The following is a 23,473-nucleotide window of genomic DNA, read 5'->3' as shown; positions in this document are numbered from 1 at the left end:
TAAACTGCTCCCAATCCTCAGGCTTGTCGCTTTTTCTGGCAATTTTATATGTCTCCTCTTTGGATCTAATACTATCACTATTTTTTTTTGTAAGCTACGGTTGAGCCACCTTTCCTGTTTAATTTTTGCACCAGACAGGAATGAATAATTGTTGTAATTCCTGCACACGTTCTTTAAATATTAGCCATTGCCTATCCACCGTCATCCCTTTTAGTAAAGTTCCCCAATCTATCATAGCCAACTTGCACCCCATACTTTCGTAATTTCCTTTATTTAGATTCAGGACCCGAGTTTCGGATTCGACTACTTCACTCTCCATCTTAATGAGGAATTCTATCATGTTATGGTCACTCTTCCCTAAGGGACCCCGCACAACAAGATTGTTAATTAATCCTTTCTCATTGCACAATACCCAGTCTAGGATTGCCTGTTCTCCAGTTGGCTCCTCAACGTATTGGTCTCGAAAACCATCACGTACACACTCCAGGAATTCCTCCCCCACAGTATTATTGCTAATATCATCCTTGGTCACCTTGCAGCCATGTCTACGTAATTGCAACTATATCATACCCGTTAATATCTATCTGCGCTGTTAATTCATCTATCTTATTGCGAATGCTCCGCGCATTAAGACACAATGCCTTTAGACTTGTCTTTTTAAGATTGCTAGTCATCTTAGTTTTATTTTGCACTATGGCCCTATTTGTTTTTCGCCCTTGTTTTCTCTGCTTTCCACTATTGCTTCTTCCCTTTGTTTCTTTCCTTGTTTCCCCCTCTGTCTCCCTGCTCAGGTTCCCATCCCCCTGCTACTCTAGTTTAAACCTTCCCCAACAGCACGAGCAACACACACAGAGACACACACACACAGTCACGCAGACGGCCGCACTCTTGCGCGCACAGCGACGGTCTCACACAGGCTAAGAGAACGGTCTCACACAGGCACAGAGACGCAGAGAGACAATCGCACTCGCGCGCGCAGAGAAGTGTCACACAAACGCACAGAGACTGTCACACAAACGCACAGAGACTGTCACACAAACGCACAGAGAGTGTCACACAAACGCACAGAGAGTGTCACACAAACGCACAGAGACTGTCACACAAACGCACAGAGACTGTCACACAAACGCACAGATAGTGTCACACAAACGCACAGATAGTGTCACACAAACGCACAGAGAGTGTCACACAAACGCACAGAGAGTGTCACACAAACGCACAGAGAGTGTCACACAAACGCACAGAGAGTGTCACACAAGCGCACAGAGACTGTCACACAAACGCACAGAGACTGTCACACAAACGCACAGAGACGGTCACACACAGACAGTCACACACACTCACAGGGCCCGATCAGTCTACTCTCAATCATCAGCAAAGTGATGGAAGGTGTCGTCGACAGTGCTATCAAGCGGCACTTACTCACCAATAACCTGCTCACCGATGCTCAGTTTGGGTTCCGCCAGGACCACTCGGCTCCACACCTCATTACAGACTTGGTCCAAACATGGACAAAAGAGCTGAATTCCAGAGGTGAGGTGAGAGTGACTGCCCTTGACATCAAGGCAGCATTTGACCGAGTGTGGCACCAAGGAGCCCGAGTAAAATTGAAGTCAATGGGAATCAGGGGGAAAACTCTCCAGTGGCTGGAGTCATACCTAGCACAAAGGAAGATGGTAGTGGTTGTTGGAGGCCAATCATCTCAGCCCCAGGGCATTGCTGCAGGAGTTCCTCAGGGCAGTGTCCTCGGCCTAAACATCTTCGGCTGCTTCATCAATGAACTTCCCTCCGTCATAAGGTCAGAAATGGGGATGTTCACTGATGATTGCACAGTGTTCAGTTCCATTCACAACCCCTCAGATAATGAAGCAGTCCGAGCCCACATGCAGCAAGACCTGGACAACATCCAGGCTTGGGCTCATAAGTGGCAAGTAACATTCGCACCAGACAAGTGCCAGTCAATGACCATCTCCAACAAGAGAGAGTCTAACCACCTCCCCTTGACATTCAACGGCATTACCATCACCAAATCCTCCACCATCAACATCCTGGGGGTCACCATTGACCAGAAACTTAACTGGACCAGCCATATAAATACTGTGGCTACAAGAGCAGGTCAGAGGCTGGGTATTCTGCGGCGAGTGACTCACCTCCTGACTCCCCAAAGCCTTTCCACCATCTACAAGGCACAAGTCAGGAGTGTGATGGAATACTCTCCACTTGCTTGGACGAGTGCAGCTCCAACAACACTCAAGAAGCTCGACACCATCCAGGACAAAGCAGCTCGCTTGATTGGCACCCCATCCACCACCCTAAATATTCACTCCCTTCACCATCGGCGCACTGTGGCTGCAGTGTGTACCATCCACAGGATGCACTGCAACAACTCGCCAAGGCTTCTTCGACAGCACCTCCCAAACCCGCGACCTCTACCACCTAGAAGGACAAGAGCAGCAGGCTCATGGGAACAACACCACCTGCACGTTCCCCTCCAAGTCACACACCATCCCGACTTGGAAATATATCGCCGTTCCTTCATTGTCGCTGGGTCAAAATCCTGGAACTCCCTTCCTAACAGCACTGTGGGAGAACCTTCACCACACGGACTGCAGCGGTTCAAGAAGGCGGCTCACCACCACCTTCTCAAGGGCAATTAGGGATGGGCAATAAATGCCGGCCTCGCCAGCGAAGCCCACATCCCATGAACAAATCAAAAAATTCACACACAGACACAGACATTCGCACAGACACCCCCCCCAGACAGTCACACACAGAGATACAGACAGTCACACTCACATACACACAGACGCATAGTCTCACGCACAGAGACAGTCGCACACACACAGTCACAAACACACAAACAGTCGCACACACACCACACATACAGAGACAGTCACAAACACGCACACAATCACAGACACACACAAACACAGCCACACACACAGAGCCAGAGTCACGTAGACAGACAGAGAGACAGGCATACACACACACATCAGAGAGAGACACACACAGACACACACAGAAAGTGAGACACAGAGAGAGAGAGAGAGAGAGAGAGAGAGAGAAATAAACTGTTCATTGTATCAGACACAGAATTAAGGACAATTCCTGCTCTTCACCGTTACACGGAGATCCAGAGGGTGGTTTGAGGAGCAACTTACTCGTTGTAGGATTGTAGCCGCTCTTCATTCCCACTGTAAAACAAGAAACCCTCGGTGAGACCGACAGTCAGAGAGGAGAGAGGCGCAAACTCCCAGAGGCAGAGAGAGATGGCCACCATTTTATATTTCCCAGCACCCACCTTGCTCCCCCCACATGGAGCCCGAAGCCCCAATCCCTCCCCCCAGAAACCCTCCCTGCACCACCTCCCCACTTCCCAGGGCCCCCCAATCCTCCCCTCACACCCTCGGCCCCTTCCCCCCACTCCCTGGGCCCCCTCCTCCCCCTCCCTCACACCCAGGGCCACCTCCTCCCCCTCCCTCACACCCAGGGCCACCTCCTCCCCCTCCCTCACACCCAGGGCCACCTCCTCCCCCTCCCTCACACCCTGGGCCCCCTCCTCCCCCTCCCTCACACCCAGGGCCCCCTCCTCCCCCTCCCTCACACCCAGGGCCACCTCCTCCCCCTCCCTCACACCCAGGGCCACCTCCTCCCCCTCCCTCACACCCAGGGCCACCTCCTCCCCCTCCCCTCACACCCTGGGCCCCCTCCTCCCCCTCCCCTCACACCCTGGGCCACCTCCTCCCCCACCCTCACACCCAGGGCCACCTCCTCACACCCTGGGCCCCCTCCTCCCCCTCCCCTCACACCCTGGGCCCCCACCTCCCCCTCCCTCACACCCTGGGCCCCCCTCCTCCCCCTCCCCTCACTCCATGGGCCCCCTCCTCCCCCTCCCCTCACTCCATGGGCCCCCTCCTCCCCCTCCCCTCACTCCATGGGCCCCCTCCTCCCCCTCCCCTCACTCCATGGGCCCCCTCCCCTCACTCCATGGGTCCCCTCACTCCATGGGCCCGCTCCTCCCACTCCCCTCACTCCATGGGCCCCCTCCTCCCCCTCCCCTCACTCCATGGGCCCCCTCCTCCCCCTCCCCTCACTCCATGGGCCTCCTCCTCCCCCTCCCTTCACTCCATGGGCCCCCTCCTCCCCCTCCCATCACTCCATGGGCCCCCTCCTCCCCCTCCCCTCACTCCATGGGCCCCCTCCTCCCCCTCCCCTCACTCCATGGGCCCCCTCCTCCCCCTCCCCTCACTCCATGGGCCCCCTCCTCCCCCTCCCCTCACTCCATGGGCCCCCTCCTCCCCCTCCCCTCACTCCATGGGCCCCCTCCTCCCCCTCCCCTCACTCCATGGGCCTCCTCCTCCCCCTCCCTTCACTCCATGGGCCCCCTCCTCCCCCTCCCATCACTCCATGGGCCCCCTCCTCCCCCTCCCCTCACTCCATGGGCCCCCTCCTCCCCCTCCCCTCACTCCATGGGCCCCCTCCTCCCCCTCCCCTCACTCCATGGGCCTCCTCCTCCCCCTCCCTTCACTCCATGGGCCCCCTCCTCCCCCTCCCCTCACTCCATGGGCCCCCTCCTCCCCCTCCCTGGGCCCCCTCCTCCCCCTCAGTGAGGATCTGCAGATTTTTTCACCATTTCCTACCTCTCTTTCTGTAGATGACGACAGCTCCAGCGATGAGAGTGAGCAGCAGGATCAGAATCACAACCCCGATAATCACAGGGAGCAGGGAGGCAGACTCCGGGACTGTTAGAGAGAGAGAGAGAGAGAGAGAGTCAGACATCGGGGATCAGAGAGACAGACAGAGACACAATGGGGATCAGGGAGGGAGAGGGAGAGAGAGAGAGAGAGAGAGTCAGACATCGGGGATCAGAGAGAGAGAGAGAGAGAGAGTCAGACATCGGGGATCAGAGAGAGGGAGAGAGTCACACATCTGGGATCAGAGAGAGAGTCACACATCGGAGATCAGAGAGAGGGAGAGAGGGAGAGAGAGAGAGAGCGAGTCACACAGAAACAGACAGTCACCCGTCAGGGACCAGACAGACAGACTGAGACACAGAACCAGATAGGCAGAGAGCAAGACAGACACAGAGAGAATGACACAGAGCGAGACAGACACAGAATGACCCGTCGAGGATCAAAGAGAGAGAAGTTTGGTATCGTACTGGGAGGCACCCAGCACCAGACCCCGTAGACAGTACAAGGATTAATACCGTACTGGGGGGCACCCAGCACCAGACCCCGTAGACAGTACAAGGATTAATACCGTACTGGGGGGCACCCAGCACCAGACCCTGTAGACAGTACAAGGATTAATACCATACTGGGAGGCACCCAGCACCAGACCCCGTAGACAGTACAAGGATTAATACCGTACTGGGGGGCACCCAGCACCAGACCCCGTAGACAGTACAAGGATTAATACCATACTGGGGGGCACCCAGCACCAGACCCCGTAGACAGTACAAGGATTAATACCGTACTGGGGGGCACCTAGCACCAGACCTCGTAGACAGTACAAGGATTAATACCATACTGGGGGGCACCCAGCACCAGACCCCGTAGACAGTACAAGGATTAATACCATACTGGGGGGCACCCAGCACCAGACCCCGTAGACAGTACAAGGATTAATACCGTACTGGGGGCACCCAGCACCAGACCCCGTAGACAGTACAAGGATTAATACCGTACTGGGGGGCACCCAGGACCAGACCCCACCAGTTGACCCATTTTGGATTCCGAGTCCAGTCCCCATATTCGCCCTATACAGCCGGATCCACTGAATAAAGCAGAGTCTCTGTGGGTGAGGCACAGGGACAATCTTTACAGATCCTCAGGGCCGGTCGCTGTCAGACTGTAATATCCCAGGATACAGCGGGCCCCGTCGGACTGTAATATCCCAGGATACAGCGGGCCCCGTCGGACTGTAATATCCCAGGATACAGCGGGCCCCGTCGGACTGTAATATCCCAGGATACAGCGGGCCCCGTCGGACTGTAATATCCCAGGGTACACCGGGCCCTGTCATACTGTAATATCCCAGGATACAGCGGGCCCCGTCGGACTGTAATATCCCAGGATACCCCGGGCCCTGTCGGACTGTAATATCCCAGGATACACCGGGCCCTGTCATACTGTAATATCCCAGGATACACCGGGCCCTGTCATACTGTAATATCCCAGGATACACCGGGCTCTGTCGGTCTGTAATATCCCAGGATACAGCGGGCCCTGTCGGTCTGTAATATCCCAGGATACACCGGGCCCTGTCGGTCTGTAATATCCCAGGATACAGCGGGCCCCGTCGGACTGTAATATCCCAGGATACAGCGGGCCCCGTCGGACTGTAATATCCCAGGATACAGCGGGCCCCGTCGGACTGTAATATCCCAGGGTACACCGGGCCCTGTCATACTGTAATATCCCAGGATACAGCGGGCCCCGTCAGACTGTAATATCCCAGGATACCCCGGGCCCTGTCGGACTGTAATATCCCAGGATACACCGGGCCCTGTCATACTGTAATATCCCAGGATACACCGGGCCCTGTCATACTGTAATATCCCAGGATACACCGGGCCCTGTCGGTCTGTAATATCCCAGGATACAGCGGGCCCTGTCGGTCTGTAATATCCCAGGATACACCGGGCTCTGTCGGTCTGTAATATCCCAGGATACAGCGGGCCCTGTCGGTCTGTAATATCCCAGGATACACCGGGCCCTGTCGGTCTGTAATATCCCAGGATACAGCGGGCCCTGTCGGTCTGTAATATCCCAGGATACACCGGGCCCTGTCGTACTGTAATATCCCAGGATACACCGGGCCCTGTCATACTGTAATATCCCAGGATACACCGGGCCCTGTCATACTGTAATATCCCAGGATACACCGGGCCCTGTCGGTCTGTAATATCCCAGGATACAGCGGGCCCTGTCGGTCTGTAATATCCCAGGATACACCGGGCTCTGTCGGTCTGTAATATCCCAGGATACAGCGGGCCCTGTCGGTCTGTAATATCCCAGGATACACCGGGCCCTGTCGGTCTGTAATATCCCAGGATACAGCGGGCCCTGTCGGTCTGTAATATCCCAGGATACACCGGGCCCTGTCGGTCTGTAATATCCCAGGATACAACGGGCCCTGTTGGTCTGTAATATCCCAGGATACAGCGGGCCCTGTCGGTCTGTAATATCCCAGGATACACCGGGCCCTGTCGGTCTGTAATATCCCAGGATACAGCGGGCCCTGTCGGTCTGTAATATCCCAGGATACAGCGGGCCCTGTCGGTCTGTAATATCCCAGGATACACCGGGCCCTGTCGGTCTGTAATATCCCAGGATACAGCGGGCCCTGTCGGTCTGTAATATTCCAGGGTACAGAGGGCCGTGTCAGACTGTAATATCCCAGGATACACCGGGCTCTGTCGGTCTGTAATATCCCAGGATACAGCGGGCCCTGTCTGACTGTAATATCCCAGGGTACAGAGGGCCGTGTCAGACTGTAATATCCCAGGATACACCGGGCTCTGTCGGACTGTAATATCCCAGGATACACTGGACCCTCTTGTACAGAGGACGGCCAATTAATATCAGTTTCTACATCGACTCTATAACAGTGAGAGACAGTCTTACCATAAAACACCAGCACCCTCTCCCCCAGCCCGCTGTGATCCACCTGACAGGAATACTGGGCCCCGTCCTTCTCCTCAAACTCCGTCCATTTCCTGACCTGGTAGGTGCCGTCGTGATTGGGCAAAGTCCCACTGGACAGGGTCTCCTCGATGGACTCTCCATCTCGCAGCAGATTCACCTCGATGGCTCGAGGGTAAAATCCAGTGACAGCACAGGACAGGCGGTTAGTCCCGGGCGGACGGGTAAAATACACGACAGGGGCAACTGAGAGACAGAGAGAGGAAGAGGAAGAGGAGTAAGAACAGGAAGCTCAAGGCAGAGAATCCTCCCTCCCCTCACTCCCCCCCTCACTCACCCCCCTCACTCACCCCCCTCACTCACTCACCGACTCTCATTCCCCCCCCTCACTCACCGACCCTCACTCCCCCCCTCGCTCACCGACCCTCACTCCCCCCCTCACTCACCCCCCTCACTCACCGACTCTCACTCACCGACTCTCACTCTCCCCCCTCACTCACCCCCCTCACTCACCGACTCTCACTCCCCCCCCTCACTCCCCCCCCCTCACTCACCGACTCTCACTCTCCCCCCTCACTCACCCCCTCTCACTCACCGACTCTCACTCTCCCCCCTCACTCCCCCCCCTCACTCACCGACTCTCACTTCCCCCCCTCACTCACCCCCCTCACTCACCGACCCTCACTCTCCCCCCTCACTCACCCCCCTCACTCACCCCCCTCACTCACCGACTCTCACTCTCCCCCTCACTCACCGACTCTCACTCACCCCCCTCACTCACCCCCTCACTCACCGACTCTCACTCTCCCCCCTCACTCTCCCCCCTCACTCCCCCCCCTCACTCACCGACTCTCACTCTCCCCCCTCACTCCCCCCCCTCACTCACCGACTCTCACTCTCCCCCCTCACTCACCCCCCTCACTCACCGACTCTCACTCTCCCCCCTCACTCACCGACTCTCACTCTCCCCCCTCACTCACCGACTCTCACTCTCCCCCCTCACTCACCGACTCTCACTCACCGACTCTCACTCCCCCCCCTCACTCTCCCCCCTCACTCTCCCCCCTCACTCACCGACTCTCACTCCCCCCCCTCACTCACCGACTCTCACTCCCCCCCCTCACTCCCCCCCCTCACTCTCCCCCCTCACTCCCCCCCCCTCACTCACCGACTCTCACTCCCCCCCTCACTCACCGACTCTCACTCCCCCCCCTCACTCTCCCCCCTCACTCCCCCCCCTCACTCACCGACTCTCACTCTCCCCCCTCACTCTCCCCCCTCACTCCCCCCCCTCACTCACCCCCCTCACTCACCGACTCTCATTCCCCCCCTCACTCACCGACCCTCACTCCCCCCTCACTCACCGACTCTCATTCCCCCCTCACTCACCGACTCTCATTCCCCCCCCTCACTCACCGACCCTCACTCCCCCCTCACTCACCGACTCTCATTCCCCCCTCACTCACCGACTCTCATTCCCCCCCTCACTCTCCCCCCTCACTCCCCCCACTCACTCACCCCCCCTCACTCACCGACTCTCACTCCCCCCCCTCACTCACCCCCCTCACTCACCCCCCTCACTCACCGACTCTCACTCCCCCCCCTCACTCACCCCCCTCACTCCCCCCCCTCACTCACCCCCCTCACTCACCCCCCTCACTCACCGACTCTCACTCTCCCCCTCACTCCCCCCCCCTCACTCACCCCCCCTCACTCACCGACTCTCATTCCCCCCCTCACTCACCGACTCTCACTCCCCCCCCTCACTCACCCCCCTAACTCACCCCCCTCACTCACCGACTCTCACTCTCCCCCCTCACTCCCCCCCCTCACTCACCCCCCCTCACTCACCCCCCCTCACTCACCGACTCTCATTCCCCCCCCTCACTCCCCCCCCCTCACTCACCCCCCCTCACTCACCCCCCCTCACTCACCGACTCTCATTCCCCCCCCTCACTCACCGACCCTCACTCCCCCCTCACTCACCGACTCTCATTCCCCCCTCACTCACCGACTCTCATTCCCCCCCCTCACTCACCGACCCTCACTCCCCCCTCACTCACCGACTCTCATTCCCCCCTCACTCACCGACTCTCATTCCCCCCCCTCACTCACCGACTCTCATTCCCCCCCTCACTCACCGACCCTCACTCCCCCCCTCACTCACCGACCCTCACTCCCCCCCTCACTCACCGACCCTCACTCCCCCCCCCTCACTCACCGACCCTCACTCACCACCTGACTCACCGACCCTCACTCCCCCCCTCACTCACCGACTCTCATTCCCCCCCTCACTCACCGACTCTCATTCCCCCCTCACTCACCGACCCTCACTCCCCCCCTCACTCACCGACCCTCACTCCCCCCTCACTCACCGACCCTCACTCACCGACTCTCATTCCCCCCCTCACTCACTGACCCTCACTCCCCCCTCACTCACCGACCCTCACTCCCCCCTCACTCACCGACTCTCATTCCCCACCCTCACTCACCGACCCTCACTCCCCCCTCACTCACCGACCCTCACTCACCGACTCTCATTCCCCCCCCTCACTCACCGACTCACATTCCCCCCCCTCACTCACCGACTCTCACTCCCCCCCCTCACTCACCGACTCTCATTCCCCCCCCTCACTCACCGACTCTCATTCCCCCCCCCTCACTCACCGACCCTCACTCCCCCCTCACTCCCACCCCTCACTCACCGTCTCTCACTCCCCCCTCACTCACCGACTCTCACCTCTCCCCCCCCCGACTCTCACTCCCCCCTCACTCACCGACGATCACTCCCCCTCCCCCCTCACTCACCGACTCTCACTCCCCCCTTCACTCACCGACCCTCACTCCCCCCTTCACTCACCGACCCTCACTCCCCCCCTCACTCACCGACTCTCACTCCCCCCCTCACTCACCGTCTCTCACTCCCCCCTCACTCACCGTCTCTCACTCCCCCCTCACTCACCGACTCTCACCCCTCCCCCCCGACTCTCACTCCCCGCTCACTCACCGACTCACACTCCCCCTCCCCCCTCACTCACCGACTCTCACTCCCCCTCCCCCCTCACTCACCGACTCTCACACCCCCTCCCCCCTCACTCACCGACTCTCACTCCCCCTCCCCCCTCACTCACCGACCCTCACTCCCCCCCTCATTCACCGACCCTCGCTCACCGACCCTCGCTCACCGACCCTCACTCACCGACCCTCACTCACCGACCCTCACTCCCCCCCCTCACTCACCGACCCTCACTCCCCCCCTCACTCACTGACTCTCACCCCTCCCCCCGACTCTCACTCCCCCCTCACTCACCGACGCTCACTCCCCCTCCCCCCTCCCCCACCGACTCTCACTCCCCCTCCCCCACCGACTCTCACTCCCCCCTCACTCACCGACTCTCACTCCCCCCCTCACTCACCGACTCTCACTCCCCCCCCTCACTCCCCCCCCTCACTCACCGACTCTCACCCCTCCCCCCCAACTCTCACTCCCCCCTCACTCACCGACTCTCACTCCCCCTCCCCCCTCACTCACCGACCCTCACTCACCGACCCTCACTCACCGACCCTCACTCACCGACCCTCACTCCCCCTCCCCCTCACTCACCGATCCTCACTCCCCCCACTCACTCACCGACCCTCACTCCCCCCTCACTCACCGACCCTCACTCCCCCCCTCACTCACCGATCCTCACTCCCCTCCCCTCACTCACCGACCCTCACTCACCGACCCTCACTCACCGACTCTCACCCCTCCCCCTCACTCCCCCTCCCCCCTCACTCACCGACTCTCACTCCCCCTCCCCCCTCACTCACCGACCCTCACACCCCCCCTCACTCACCGACTCTCACTCCCCCCTCACTCACTCCCCCCCTCACTCACCGACCCTCACTCCCCCCCCTCACTCACCGACTCTCACTCCCCCCTCACTCACAGACTCTCACCCCTCCCCCCTCGACTCTCACTCCCCCCCCCGACTCACTCCCCCCTCACTCACCGACTCTCACTCCCCCCCCTCACTCACCGACTCTCACTCCCCCCCTCACTCACCGACTCTCACTCCCCCCCCTCACACCGACTCTCACTCCCCCCCTCACTCACCGACTCTCACTCCCCCTCCCCCTCACTCACCCATCTTCACTCACCCACCCTCACTCACCCACCCTCACTCACTCACTCACCCACCCTCACTCACTCACCCACCCTCACTCACTCACCCACCCTCACTCACTCACCCACCCTCACTCACTCACCCACCCTCACTCACTCACCCACCCTCACTCACTCACCCACCCTCACTCACTCACCCACCCTCACTCACTCACCCACCCTCACTCACTCACCCACCCTCACTCACCCACCCTCACTCACTCACCCACCCTCACTCACTCACCCACCCTCACTCACTCACCCTCACTCACCCACCCTCACTCACCCACCCACCCTCACTCACCCACCCACCCTCACTCACCGACCCTCACTCCCCGACCCTCACTCCCCGACCCTCACTCCCCGACCCTCACCCCTCCCCCCCCGACTCTCACTCACCGACGCTCACTCCCCCTCCCCTCTCACTCACCGACTCTCACTCCCCCTCCCCCACCGACTCTCACTCCCCCCTCACTCACCGACTCTCACTCCCCCCTCACTCACCGACTCTCACTCCCCCCCTCACTCACCGACTCTCACTCCCCCCCTCACTCAGCGACTCTCACTCCCCCCCTCACTCACCGACTCTCACTCCCCCCTCACTCACCGACCCTCACTCCCCCCCCTTACTCACCGACCCTCACTCCCCCCCCTCACTCACCGTCTCTCACTCCCCCCCTCACTCACCGACTCTCACCCCTCCCCCCCGACTCTCACTCACCGACCCTGACTCCCCCTCCCCCCCGACTCTCACCCCTCCCCCTCACTCCCCCTCCCCCCTCACTCCCCCTCCCCCCTCACTCCCCCTCCCCCCTCACTCGCTGACTCTCACTCCCCCCTCACTCACCGACTCTCACTCCCCCCTCACTCACCGACCCTCACTCCCCCCCTCACTCACCGACCCTCACTCCCCCCCTCACTCACCGACTCTCACTCCCCCTCCCCCCTCACTCACCGACTCTCATCCCTCCCCCCTCGACTCTCACTCCCCCCCCGCGACTCTCACTCCCCCCTCACTCACCGACCCTCACTCCCCCCCTCACTCACCGACCCTCACTTCCCCCCTCACTCACCGACCCTCACTCCCCGACCCTCACTCCCCGACCCTCACTCACCCCCCCTCACTCACCCCCCCTCACTCCCCGACCCTAACTCCCCGACCCTCACTCCCCCCATCACTCACCGACTCTCACCCTCCCCCACCGACTCTCACCCCTCCCCCCCCGACTCTCACCCCTCCCCCCCCCGACTCTCACCCCTCCCCCCCCGACTCACTCCCCCCTCACTCACCGACTCTCACTCCCCGACCCTCACTCACCGACCCTCACCCCTCCCCCCCCGACTCTCACTCCCCCCTCACTCACCGACGCTCACTCCCCCTCCCCCCTCACTCACCGACTCTCACTCACCCCTCACTCACCGACTCTCACTCCCCCCCTCACTCACCGACTCTCACTCCCCCCCCTCACTCACCGACTCTCACTCCCCCCCTCACTCACCGACTCTCACTCCCCCCCCTCACTCACCGACTCTCACTCCCCCCCTCACTCACCGACTCTCACCCCTCCCCCCGAATCTCACTCCCCCCTCACTCACCGACTCTCACTCCCCCTCCCCCCTCACTCACCGACCCTCACTCACCGACCCTCACTCCCCCTCCCCCTCACTCACCGACCCTCACTCCCCCTCCCCCTCACTCACCGAACCTCACTCACCGACCCTCACCCCTCGACTCTCACCCCCCTCCCCCCCCTCACTCCCCCTCCCCCCTCACTCACCGACTCTCACTCCCCCCTCACTCACCGACCCTCACTCCCCCCCCCTCACTCACCGACTCTCACTCCCCCCCTCACTCACCGACTCTCACTACCCCTCCCCCCTCACTCACCGACTCTCATCCCTCCCCCTCGACTCTCACTCCCCCTGACTCTCACTCCCCCCTAACTCACCGACTCTCACTCCCCCCTCACTCACCGACTCTCACCCCTCCCCGACTCTCAATCCCCCTCCCCCTCACTCACCGACTCTCACTCCCCCCTCACTCACCGACCCTCACTCCCCCCTCACTCACCGACCCTCACTCCCCCTCACTCACCGACCCTCACTCCCCCCTCACTCACCGACCCTCACTCCCCCCCTCACTCACCGACCCTCACTCCCCCCCTCACTCACCGACTCTCACTCCCCCCTCACTCACCGACTCTCACTCCCCCCCTCACTCACCGACTCTAACTCCCCCCCTCACTCACCGACTCTCACTCCCCCCTCACTCACCGACCCTCACTCCCCCTCACTCACCGACCCTCACTCCCCCTCCCCCCTCACTCACCGACTCTCACTCCCCCTCCCCCTCACTCACCGACCCTCACTCCCCCTCCCCCCTCACTCACCGACCCTCACTCCCAAACCCCCCTCACTCACCGACTCTCATCCCTCCCCCCTCGACTCTCACTCCCCCCCTGACTCTCACTCCCCCCTCACTCACTGACTCTCACCCCTCCCCGACTCTCACTCCCCCTCCCCCTCACTCACCGACTCTCACTCCCCCTCACTCACCGACCCTCACTCCCCTCCCCCCTCACTCACCGACCCTCACTCCCTCCCCACACTCACCGACCCTCACTCCCCCCCCCACTCACCGACCCTCACTCCCCCCCCTCACTCACCGACCCTCACTCACCGACCCTCACTCCCCCCCCTCACTCACCGACCCTGACTCACCGACCCTCACTCCCCCCCCTCACTCACCGACCCTCACTCACCGACCCTCACTCCCCCCCTCACTCACCGACCCTCACTCCCCCCCCTCACTCACCGACCCTCACTCCTCCCCCCCGACTCTCACCCCTTCCCCCCCGACCCTCACTCCCCGACCCTCACTCCCCCTCCCCCCTCACTCACCGACCCTCACTCACCGACCCTCACTCACCGACCCTCACTCACCGACCCTCACTCCCCCTCCCCCTCACTCACCGACCCTCACTCCCCCCTCACTCACCGACCCTCACTCACCCTCCCCCCTCACTCACCCTCCCCCCTCACTCACCCCCTCACTCACCGAGTCTCACCCCTCCCCCCCGACTCTCACGCCCCATTCACTCACCGACTCTCACTCCCCCTCCCTCCTCACTCACTCACCGACTCTCACTCCCCCTCCCTCCTCACTCACTCACCGACTCTCACTCCCCCTCCCTCACTCACCCACCCTCCCCCCTCACTCACCGACTCTCACTCCCACCCTCACTCACCGACTCTCACTCCCACCCTCACTCACCGACTCTCACTCCCACCCTCACTCACCGACTCTCACTCCCCCCTCACTCACCAACTCTCACTCCCCCCTCACCGACCCTCACTCCCCCCCCTCACTCACCGACTCTCACTCCCCCTCCCCCCTCACTCACCGACTCTCATCCCTCCCCCGTCGACTCTCACTCCCCCCTCACTCACTGACTCTCACCCCTCCCCGACTCTCACTCCCCCTCCCCCTCACTCACCGACTCTCACTCCCCCCTCACTCATCGACCCTCACTCCCCCCCTCACTCACCGACCCTCACTCACCCCCTCACTCCCCCTCCCCCCTCACTCACCGACCCTCACTCACCGACCCTCACTCCCCCCCCTCACTCACCGACTCTCACTCCCCCCTCACTCACCGACTCTCACCCCTCCCCGACTCTCACTCCCCCTCCCCCTCACTCACCGACTCTCACTCCCCCCTCACTCACCGACCCTCACTCCCCCCTCACTCACCGACCCTCACTCCCCCTCACTCCCCCCCTCACTCACCGACTCTCACTCCCCCCTCACTCACCGACTCTCACTCCCCCTCACTCCCCCCCTCACTCACCGACTCTAACTCCCCCCCTCACTCACCGACTCTCACTCCCCCCTCACTCACCGACCCTCACTCCCCCTCCCCCACCGACTCTCACTCCCCCTCCCCCCTCACTCACCGACCCTCACTCCCCCTCCCCCCTCACTCACCGACCCTAACTCCCCCTCCCCCCTCACTCACCGACTCTCATCCCTCCCCCCTCGACTCTCACTCCCCCCCTCACTCACTGACTCTCACCCCTCCCCGACTCTCACTCCCCCTCCCCCTCACTCACCGACTCTCACTCACCGACCTCACTCCCCCCCTCACTCACCGACCCTCACTCCCCGACCCTCACTCCCCGACCCTCACTCCCCCTCCCCCCTCACTCACCGACCCTCACTCCCTCCCCACACTCACCGACCCTCACTCCCCCCCCTCACTCACCGACCCTCACTCCCCCCCTCACTCACCGACCCTCACTCACCGACCCTCACTCCCCCCCTCACTCACCGACCCTGACTCCCCCCCCTCACTCACCGACCCTCACTCACCGACCCTCACTCCCCCCCCTCACTCACCGACCCTCACTCCCCCCACTCACTCACCGACCCTCACTCCCCCCCCTCACTCACCGACCCTCACTGCCCCCCTCACTCACCGACCCTCACTCCCCCCCCTCCCCCACCGACTCTCACCCCTCCCCCCCGACTCTCACCCCTTCCCCCCCGACTCTCACTCCCCGACCCTCACTCCCCAACCCTCACTCCCCGACCCTCACTCCCCGACCCTCACTCACCGACCCTCACTCACCGACCCTCACTCCCCCCCTCACTCACCGACCCTCACTCACCGACCCTCACTCCCCCTCCCCCTCACTCACCGACCCTCACTCCCCCCTCACTCACCGACCCTCACTCACCCTCCCCCCTCACTCACCCTCCCCCCTCACTCACCCTCCCCCCTCACTCACCCTCCCCCCTCACCCCCTCACTCACCGACTCTCACTCCCCCTCCCTCCTCACTCACTCACCGACTCTCACTCCCCCTCCCTCCTCACTCACTCACCGACTCTCACTCCCCCTCCCTCACTCACCCACCCTCCCCCCTCACTCACCGACTCTCACTCCCACCCTCACTCACCGACTGTCACTCCCCCCCTCACTCACCGACTCTCACTCCCCCCTCACTCACCGACTCTCACTCCCCCCCTCACCGACCCTCACTCCCCCCCCTCACTCACCGACTCTCACTCCCCCTCCCCCCTCACTCACCGACTCTCACTCCCCCCTCACTCACCGACTCTCACTCCCCCCCTCACCGACCCTCACTCCCCCCCCTCACTCACCGACTCTCACTCCCCCTCCCCCCTCACTCACCGACTCTCATCCCTCCCCCGTCGACTCTCACTCCCCCCTCACTCACTGACTCTCACCCCTCCCCGACTCTCACTCCCCCTCCCCCTCACTCACCGACTCTCACTCCCCCCTCACTCATCGACCCTCACTCCCCCCCTCACTCCCCGACCCTCACTCCCCCCCTCACTCACTCACCGACCCTCACTCACCGACCCTCACTCACCGACCCTCACTCACCGACCCTGACTCCCCCCCCTCACTCACCGACCCTCACTCACCGACCCTCACTCACTCACCGACCCTCACTCCCCCCCCTCCCCCACCGACTCTCACCCCTCCCCCCCCGACTCTCACCCCTTCCCCCCCCGACTCTCACTCCCCCCTCACTCACCGACTCTCACTCCCCCTCACTCCCCGACCCTCACTCCCCCCCTCACTCACCGACCCTCACTCACCGACCCTCACTCACCGACCCTCACTCCCCCTCCCCCCTCACTCACCGACCCTCACTCCCCCTCCCCCCTCACTCACCCTCCCCCTCACTCCCCCCCTCACTCACCGAGTCTCACCCCTCCCCCCCGACTCTCACGCCCCCCCCGACTCTCACGCCCCCCCCCCCCGACTCTCACGCCCCATTCACTCACCGACTCTCACTCCCCCTCCCTCCTCACTCACTCACCGACTCTCACTCCCCCTCCCTCACTCACCCACCCTCCCCCCTCAATCACCGACTCTCACTCCCACCCTCACTCACCGACTCTCACTCCCACCCTCACTCACCGACTCTCACTCCCCCCCTCACTCACCGACTCTCACTCCCCCCCCACTCACCGACCCTCACTCTGCCCCCTCACTCACCGACCCTCACTCACCCCCCTCACTCACCGACCCTCACTCCCCCCCTCACTCACCGACCCTCACTCACCCCCCTCACTCACCGACCCTCACTCCCCCCCCTCACTCCCCCCCCTCACTCCCCCCCCTCACTCACCAACCCTCACTCCCCCCCCCTCACTCACCGACTCTCACTCCCCCCCCCTCACTCACCGACCCTCACTCCCCCCACTCACTCACCGACTCTCACTCCCCCCCACACTCACCGACCCTCACTCCCCCCCCACACTCACCGACCCTCACTCACCGACCCTCACTCACCCCCCTCACTCACCGACCCTCACTCACCGACCCTCACTCCCCCCCCTCACTCACCGACCCTCACTCCCCCCCCTCACTCACCGACCCTCACTCACCGACCCTCACTCCCCCCCCTCACTCACCGACCCTGACTCCCCCCCCTCACTCACCGACCCTCACTCACCAACCCTCACTCCCCCCCCTCACTCACCGACTCTCACTCCCCGCCCCCTCACTCACCGACCCTCACTCCCCCCACTCACTCACCGACCCTCACTCCCCCCTCACTCACCGACCCTCACTCCCCCCCCCTCACTCACCGACCCTCACTCCCCCCCACTCACTCACCGACCCTCACTCCCCCCCTCCCCCACCGACTCTCACTCCCCGACCCTCACTCCCCGACCCTCACTCCCCGACCCTCACTCCCCCTCCCCCCTCACTCACCGACCCTCACTCCCCCCCCTCACTCACCGACCCTCACTCCCCCCCCTCACTCACCGACCCTCACTCACCGACCCTCACTCCCCCCCCTCACTCACCGACCCTCACTCACCGACCCTCACTCACCGACCCTCACTCACCAACCCTCACTCACCCCCCTCACTCACCGACTCTCACTCCCCCCCCTCACTCACCGACCCTCACTCCCCCCACTTACTCACCGACCCTCACTCCCCCCCTCACTCACCGACCCTCACTCCCCCCCCTCACTCACCGACCCTCACTCCCCCTCCCCCACCGACTCTCACCCCTCCCCCCCGACTCTCACTCCCCGACCCTCACTCCCCGACCCTCACTCCCCGATCCTCACTCCCCGACCCTCACTCCCCGACCCTCACTCCCCCTCCCCCTTCACTCACCGACCCTCACTGCCCCCCCTCACTCACCGACCCTCACTCCCCCCCTCACTCACCGACCCTCACTCCCCCTCCCCTCACTCACCGACCCTCACTCCCCCCTCACTCACCGACCCTCACTCACCGAGTCTCACCCCTCCCACCCCGACTCTCACGCCCCCCCGACTGTCACGCCCCCCCCGACTCTCACGCCCCATTCACTCACCGACTCTCACTCCCCCTCCCTCCTCACTCACTCACCGACTCTCACTCCCCCTCCCTCACTCACCCACCCTCCCCCCTCACTCACCGACTCTCACTCCCACCCTCACTCACCGACTCTCACTCCCCCCCTCACTCACCGACTCTCACTCCCCCCCTCTCACTCCCCCCCTCTCTCACCGACTCTCACTCCCACCCTCACTCAGCGACTCTTCACTCCCTCCTCACTCACCGACTCTTCACTCCCCCCTCACTCACCGACTCTCACTCCCCCCCTCACTCACCGACTCTTCGCTCCCCCCTCACTCACCGACTCTCACTCCCCCCTCACTCACCGACTCTCACTCCCCCCCTCACCGACCCTCACTCCCCCCCCTCACTCACCGACTCTCACTCCCCCTCCCCCCTCAGTCACCGACTCTCATCCCTCCCCCGTCGACTCTCACTCCCCCCTCACTCACTGACTCTCACCCCTCCCCTGCTCTCACTCCCCCTCCCCCTCACTCACCGACTCTCACTCCCCCCTCACTCACCGACCCTCACTCCCCCCCTCACTCACCGACCCTCACTCACCCCCTCACTCCCCCTCCCCCTCACTCACCGACCCTCACTCACCGACCCTCACTCCCCCCCCTCACTCACCGACCCTGACTCCCCCCCCTCACTCACCGACCCTCATTCACCGACCCTCACTCACTCACCGACCCTCACTCCCCCCCTCCCCCACCGACTCTCACCCCTCCCCCCCCGACTCTCACCCCTTCCCCCCCCGACTCTCACTCCCCCCTCACTCACCGACTCTCACTCCCCCCTCACTCCCCGACCCTCACTCCCCGACCCTCACTCCCCCTCCCCCCTCACTCACCGACCCTCACACCCCCCCCTCACTCACCGACCCTCACTCACCGACCCTCACTCCCCCTCCCCCCTCACTCACCGACCCTCACTCCCCCCCTCACTCACCGACTCTCACTCCCCCTCCCCCCTCACTCACCCTCCCCCCTCACTCCCCCCCTCACTCACCGAGTCTCACCCCTCCCCCCCCGACTCTCACGCCCCCCCCGACTCTCACGCCCCCCCCCCGACTCTCACGCCCCATTCACTCACCGACTCTCACTCCCCCTCCCTCCTCACTCACTCACCGACTCTCACTCCCCCTCCCTCACTCACCCACCCTCCCCCCTCAATCACCGACTCTCACTCCCACCCTCACTCACCGACTCTCACTCCCACCCTCACTCACCGACTCTCACTCCCACCCTCACTCACCGACTCTCACTCCCACCCTCACTCACCGACTCTCACTCCCCCCCCACTCACCGACTCTCAGTCCCCCCCTCACTCACCGACTCTCACTCCCCCCCTCACTCACCGACTCTCACTCCCCCCCTCACTCACCGACTCTCACTCCCCCCCTCACTCACCGACTCTTCACTCCCCCCTCTCTCACCGACTCTTCACTCCCCCCTCTCTCACCGACTCTCACTCCCCCCCTCACTCACCGACTCTCACTCCCACCCTCACTCACCGACTCTCACTCCCCCCCTCACTCACCGACTCTTCACTCCCCCCCTCACTCACCGACTCTTCACTCCCCCCCTCACTCACCGACTCTTCACTCCCCCCTCTCTCACCGACTCTTCACTCCCCCCTCACTCACCGACTCTCACTCCCCCCCTCACTCACCGACTCTTCACTCACCCCTCTCTCACCGACTCTTCACTCCCCCCTCTCTCACCGACTCTTCACTCCCCCCTCACTCACCGACTCTCACTCCCCCCTCACTCACCGACTCTCACTCCCCCCCTCACTCACCGACTCTCACTCCCCCCCTCACTCACCGACTCTTCACTCCCCCCTCTCTCACCGACTCTTCACTCCCCCCTCTCTCACCGACTCTCACTCCCCCCCTCACTCACCGACTCTCACTCCCACCCTCACTCACCGACTCTCACTCCCCCCCTCACTCACCGACTCTTCACTCCCCCCTCTCTCACCGACTCTTCACTCCCCCCTCACTCACCGACTCTCACTCCCCCCCTCACTCACCGACTGTTCACTCCCCCCTCTCTCACCGACTCTTCACTCCCCCCTCTCTCACCGACTCTCACTCCCCCCTCACTCACCGACTCTCACTCCCCCCCTCACTCACCGACTCTCACTCCCACCCTCACTCACCGACTCTCACTCCCCCCCTCACTCACCGACTCTTCACTCCCCCCTCTCTCACCGACTCTTCACTCCCCCCTCTCTCACCGACTCTTCACTCCCCCCTCACTCACCGACTCTCACTCCCCCCCTCACTCACCGACTGTTCACTCCCCCCTCTCTCACCGACTCTTCACTCCCCCCTCTCTCACCGACTCTCACTCCCCCCTCACTCACCGACTCTCACTCCCCCCCTCACTCACCGACTCTTCACTCCCCCCTCACTCACCGACTCTCACTCCCCCCTCACTCACCGACTCTCACTCCCCCCTCACTCACCGACTCTCAGTTCCCCCCCTCACTCACCGACTCTCACTCCCCCCTCACTCACCGGCCCTCAGTTCCCTCTTTCCGTACTCGAGGTATTTCCTCAGCCACTCGATGCACTCCTCCTCCAGGTATCCCTTCCTCTGCTGGTTCATGGCCTTTTCCTGGTCCCACTTGTTCTTGGTGATCTCTCCCCACTGTACCGGTGTTACCCACACCATCTGATCCTTATCGAAGTTGATCAAATCCTCCCCGTCCCAGGCGTGCTGCTCGAACCCTCTCGTGGTCCCATCATCCCCCAGCTCACAGCCGTACATCACCTGATACGTGTGGATTCCTGTCAATCAAACACAGGGGGTCAGTCAGACCCACACCCCCCACCCAGGGTCAGGGGTCAGACCCACACCCCCCACCCAGGGTCAGGGGTCAGACCCACACCCCCCACCCAGGGTCAGGGGTCAGACCCACACCCCCCGCCCAGGGTCAGGGGTCAGACCCACACCCCCCGCCCAGGGTCAGGGGTCAGACCCACACCCCCCGCCCAGGGTCAGGGGTCAGACCCACACCCCCCGCCCAGGGTCAGGGGTCAGACCCACACCCCCCGCCCAGGTCAGGGGTCAGACCCACACCCCCCACCCAGGGTCAGGGGTCAGACCCACAACACCCACCCAGGGTCAGGGGTCAGACCCACAACACCCACCCAGGGTCAGGGGTCAGACCCACACCCCCCGCCCAGGGTCAGGGGTCAGAGTGAAGGAATACTGCGGAGTGATCCTCGACCCCCTCCTCCCTAGGCCGCACCACCCCTCTCCCCCCCGGACCGCCCTGACACCTCCCCTCAGACCGCCCTCTAATCGATGACATCTTCAGACCCCGCTCTGTGTATTTAAAGGACCCCCGCGAACGCCGTTGATGATCTCGAGCTTCGCGGCCGATGGGGGGAACTTCCCCTTTAAACTGATTAAATGTCGGCCGAATGTGGGGGCGGGGTCAGAATCCCAGACCCTGTCGAGGAGCCAATCGGTGAGCCCGAGAGAAACGGCCGATGTAAGGACGCTCCCCATTGGCTGCTCGAACGGCCGGGGGGGGGGGGTGCGACCTGCCCCGGACCCCGCCCCCCCCCCGGGCCCCGGATGAAGCCGAGGACTCACCGCCCGATTGGTTGGTCCGGGTCGAGAGGGTCTGAATATTGACTTTCCCCATGCGTTCCGCGCCCCGCACATTCCGTGTGTCCCGTTCCCAGTACTCGGGCCCCTCACGCTCCTCCATCCAGCGCTGCCGCGGGATCATCGTCCTCCGCTCGCTGTTATATTCAACAAACTGGGCCTCGTCCACATAACCGACAACAACAAAGTCCGGAAAACCAGGGATCGGGGTCATTGAGGTATAAAAATACCGGAGAGAGTGAGAGCCTGAAACACAGAGAGAGAGAGATCAGGGCATGAACCCCAAAACACCAACCCAGAGAGAGAGAGATCAGGGCATGAACCCCAAAACACCAACCGAGAGAGAGAGAGATCAGGGCATGAACCCCAAAACACCAACCCAGAGAGAGAGAGAGATCAGGGCATGAACCCCAAAACACCAACCCCAGAGAGAGAGATCAGGGCATGAACCCCAAAACACCAACCCCAGAGAGAGAGATCAGGGCATGAACCCCAAAACACCAACCCCAGAGAGAGAGAGATCAGGGCATGAACCCCAAAACACCAACCCCAGAGAGAGAGATCAGGGCATGAACCCCAAAACACCAACCCCAGAGAGAGAGAGATCAGGGCATGAACCCCAAAACACCAACCCCAGAGAGAGAGAGATCAGGGCATGAACCCCA

At 62.5% G+C, this 23,473-nt stretch overlaps 1 protein-coding gene across 2 annotated transcripts in view; it reads right to left on the bottom strand.

The window, feature by feature from the left end:
* Nucleotides 1-23,071, bottom strand: part of LOC137316295 (class I histocompatibility antigen, F10 alpha chain-like) — a 33,979-nt gene extending 10,908 nt beyond the window's left edge. The window contains exons 1-5 of one of the 2 annotated variants that reach the window (XM_067980364.1): nt 22,794-23,071; nt 21,707-21,979; nt 7,632-7,895; nt 4,641-4,742; nt 3,120-3,194 (exon numbers count right to left, since the gene is read on the bottom strand). In XM_067980364.1, coding sequence (XP_067836465.1) covers nt 3,120-3,194; nt 4,641-4,742; nt 7,632-7,895; nt 21,707-21,979; nt 22,794-23,022 — 943 coding nt within the window. In that variant the 5' untranslated portion in view covers nt 23,023-23,071. The remainder of the gene's footprint in view (nt 1-3,119; nt 3,195-4,640; nt 4,743-7,631; nt 7,896-21,706; nt 21,980-22,793) is intronic. The other variant, XM_067980365.1, reaches the window with a different exon arrangement.
* Between the last annotated feature and the right edge of the window lie 402 nt (nt 23,072-23,473).

Source organism: Heptranchias perlo, unplaced genomic scaffold (genome assembly GCF_035084215.1).
Source record: "Heptranchias perlo isolate sHepPer1 unplaced genomic scaffold, sHepPer1.hap1 HAP1_SCAFFOLD_583, whole genome shotgun sequence".
NCBI lineage: Eukaryota > Metazoa > Chordata > Chondrichthyes > Hexanchiformes > Hexanchidae > Heptranchias > Heptranchias perlo.
The sequence above is the reverse complement of the archived record's forward strand: the minus strand, read 5'-3'. Positions and strand labels throughout refer to the sequence as shown.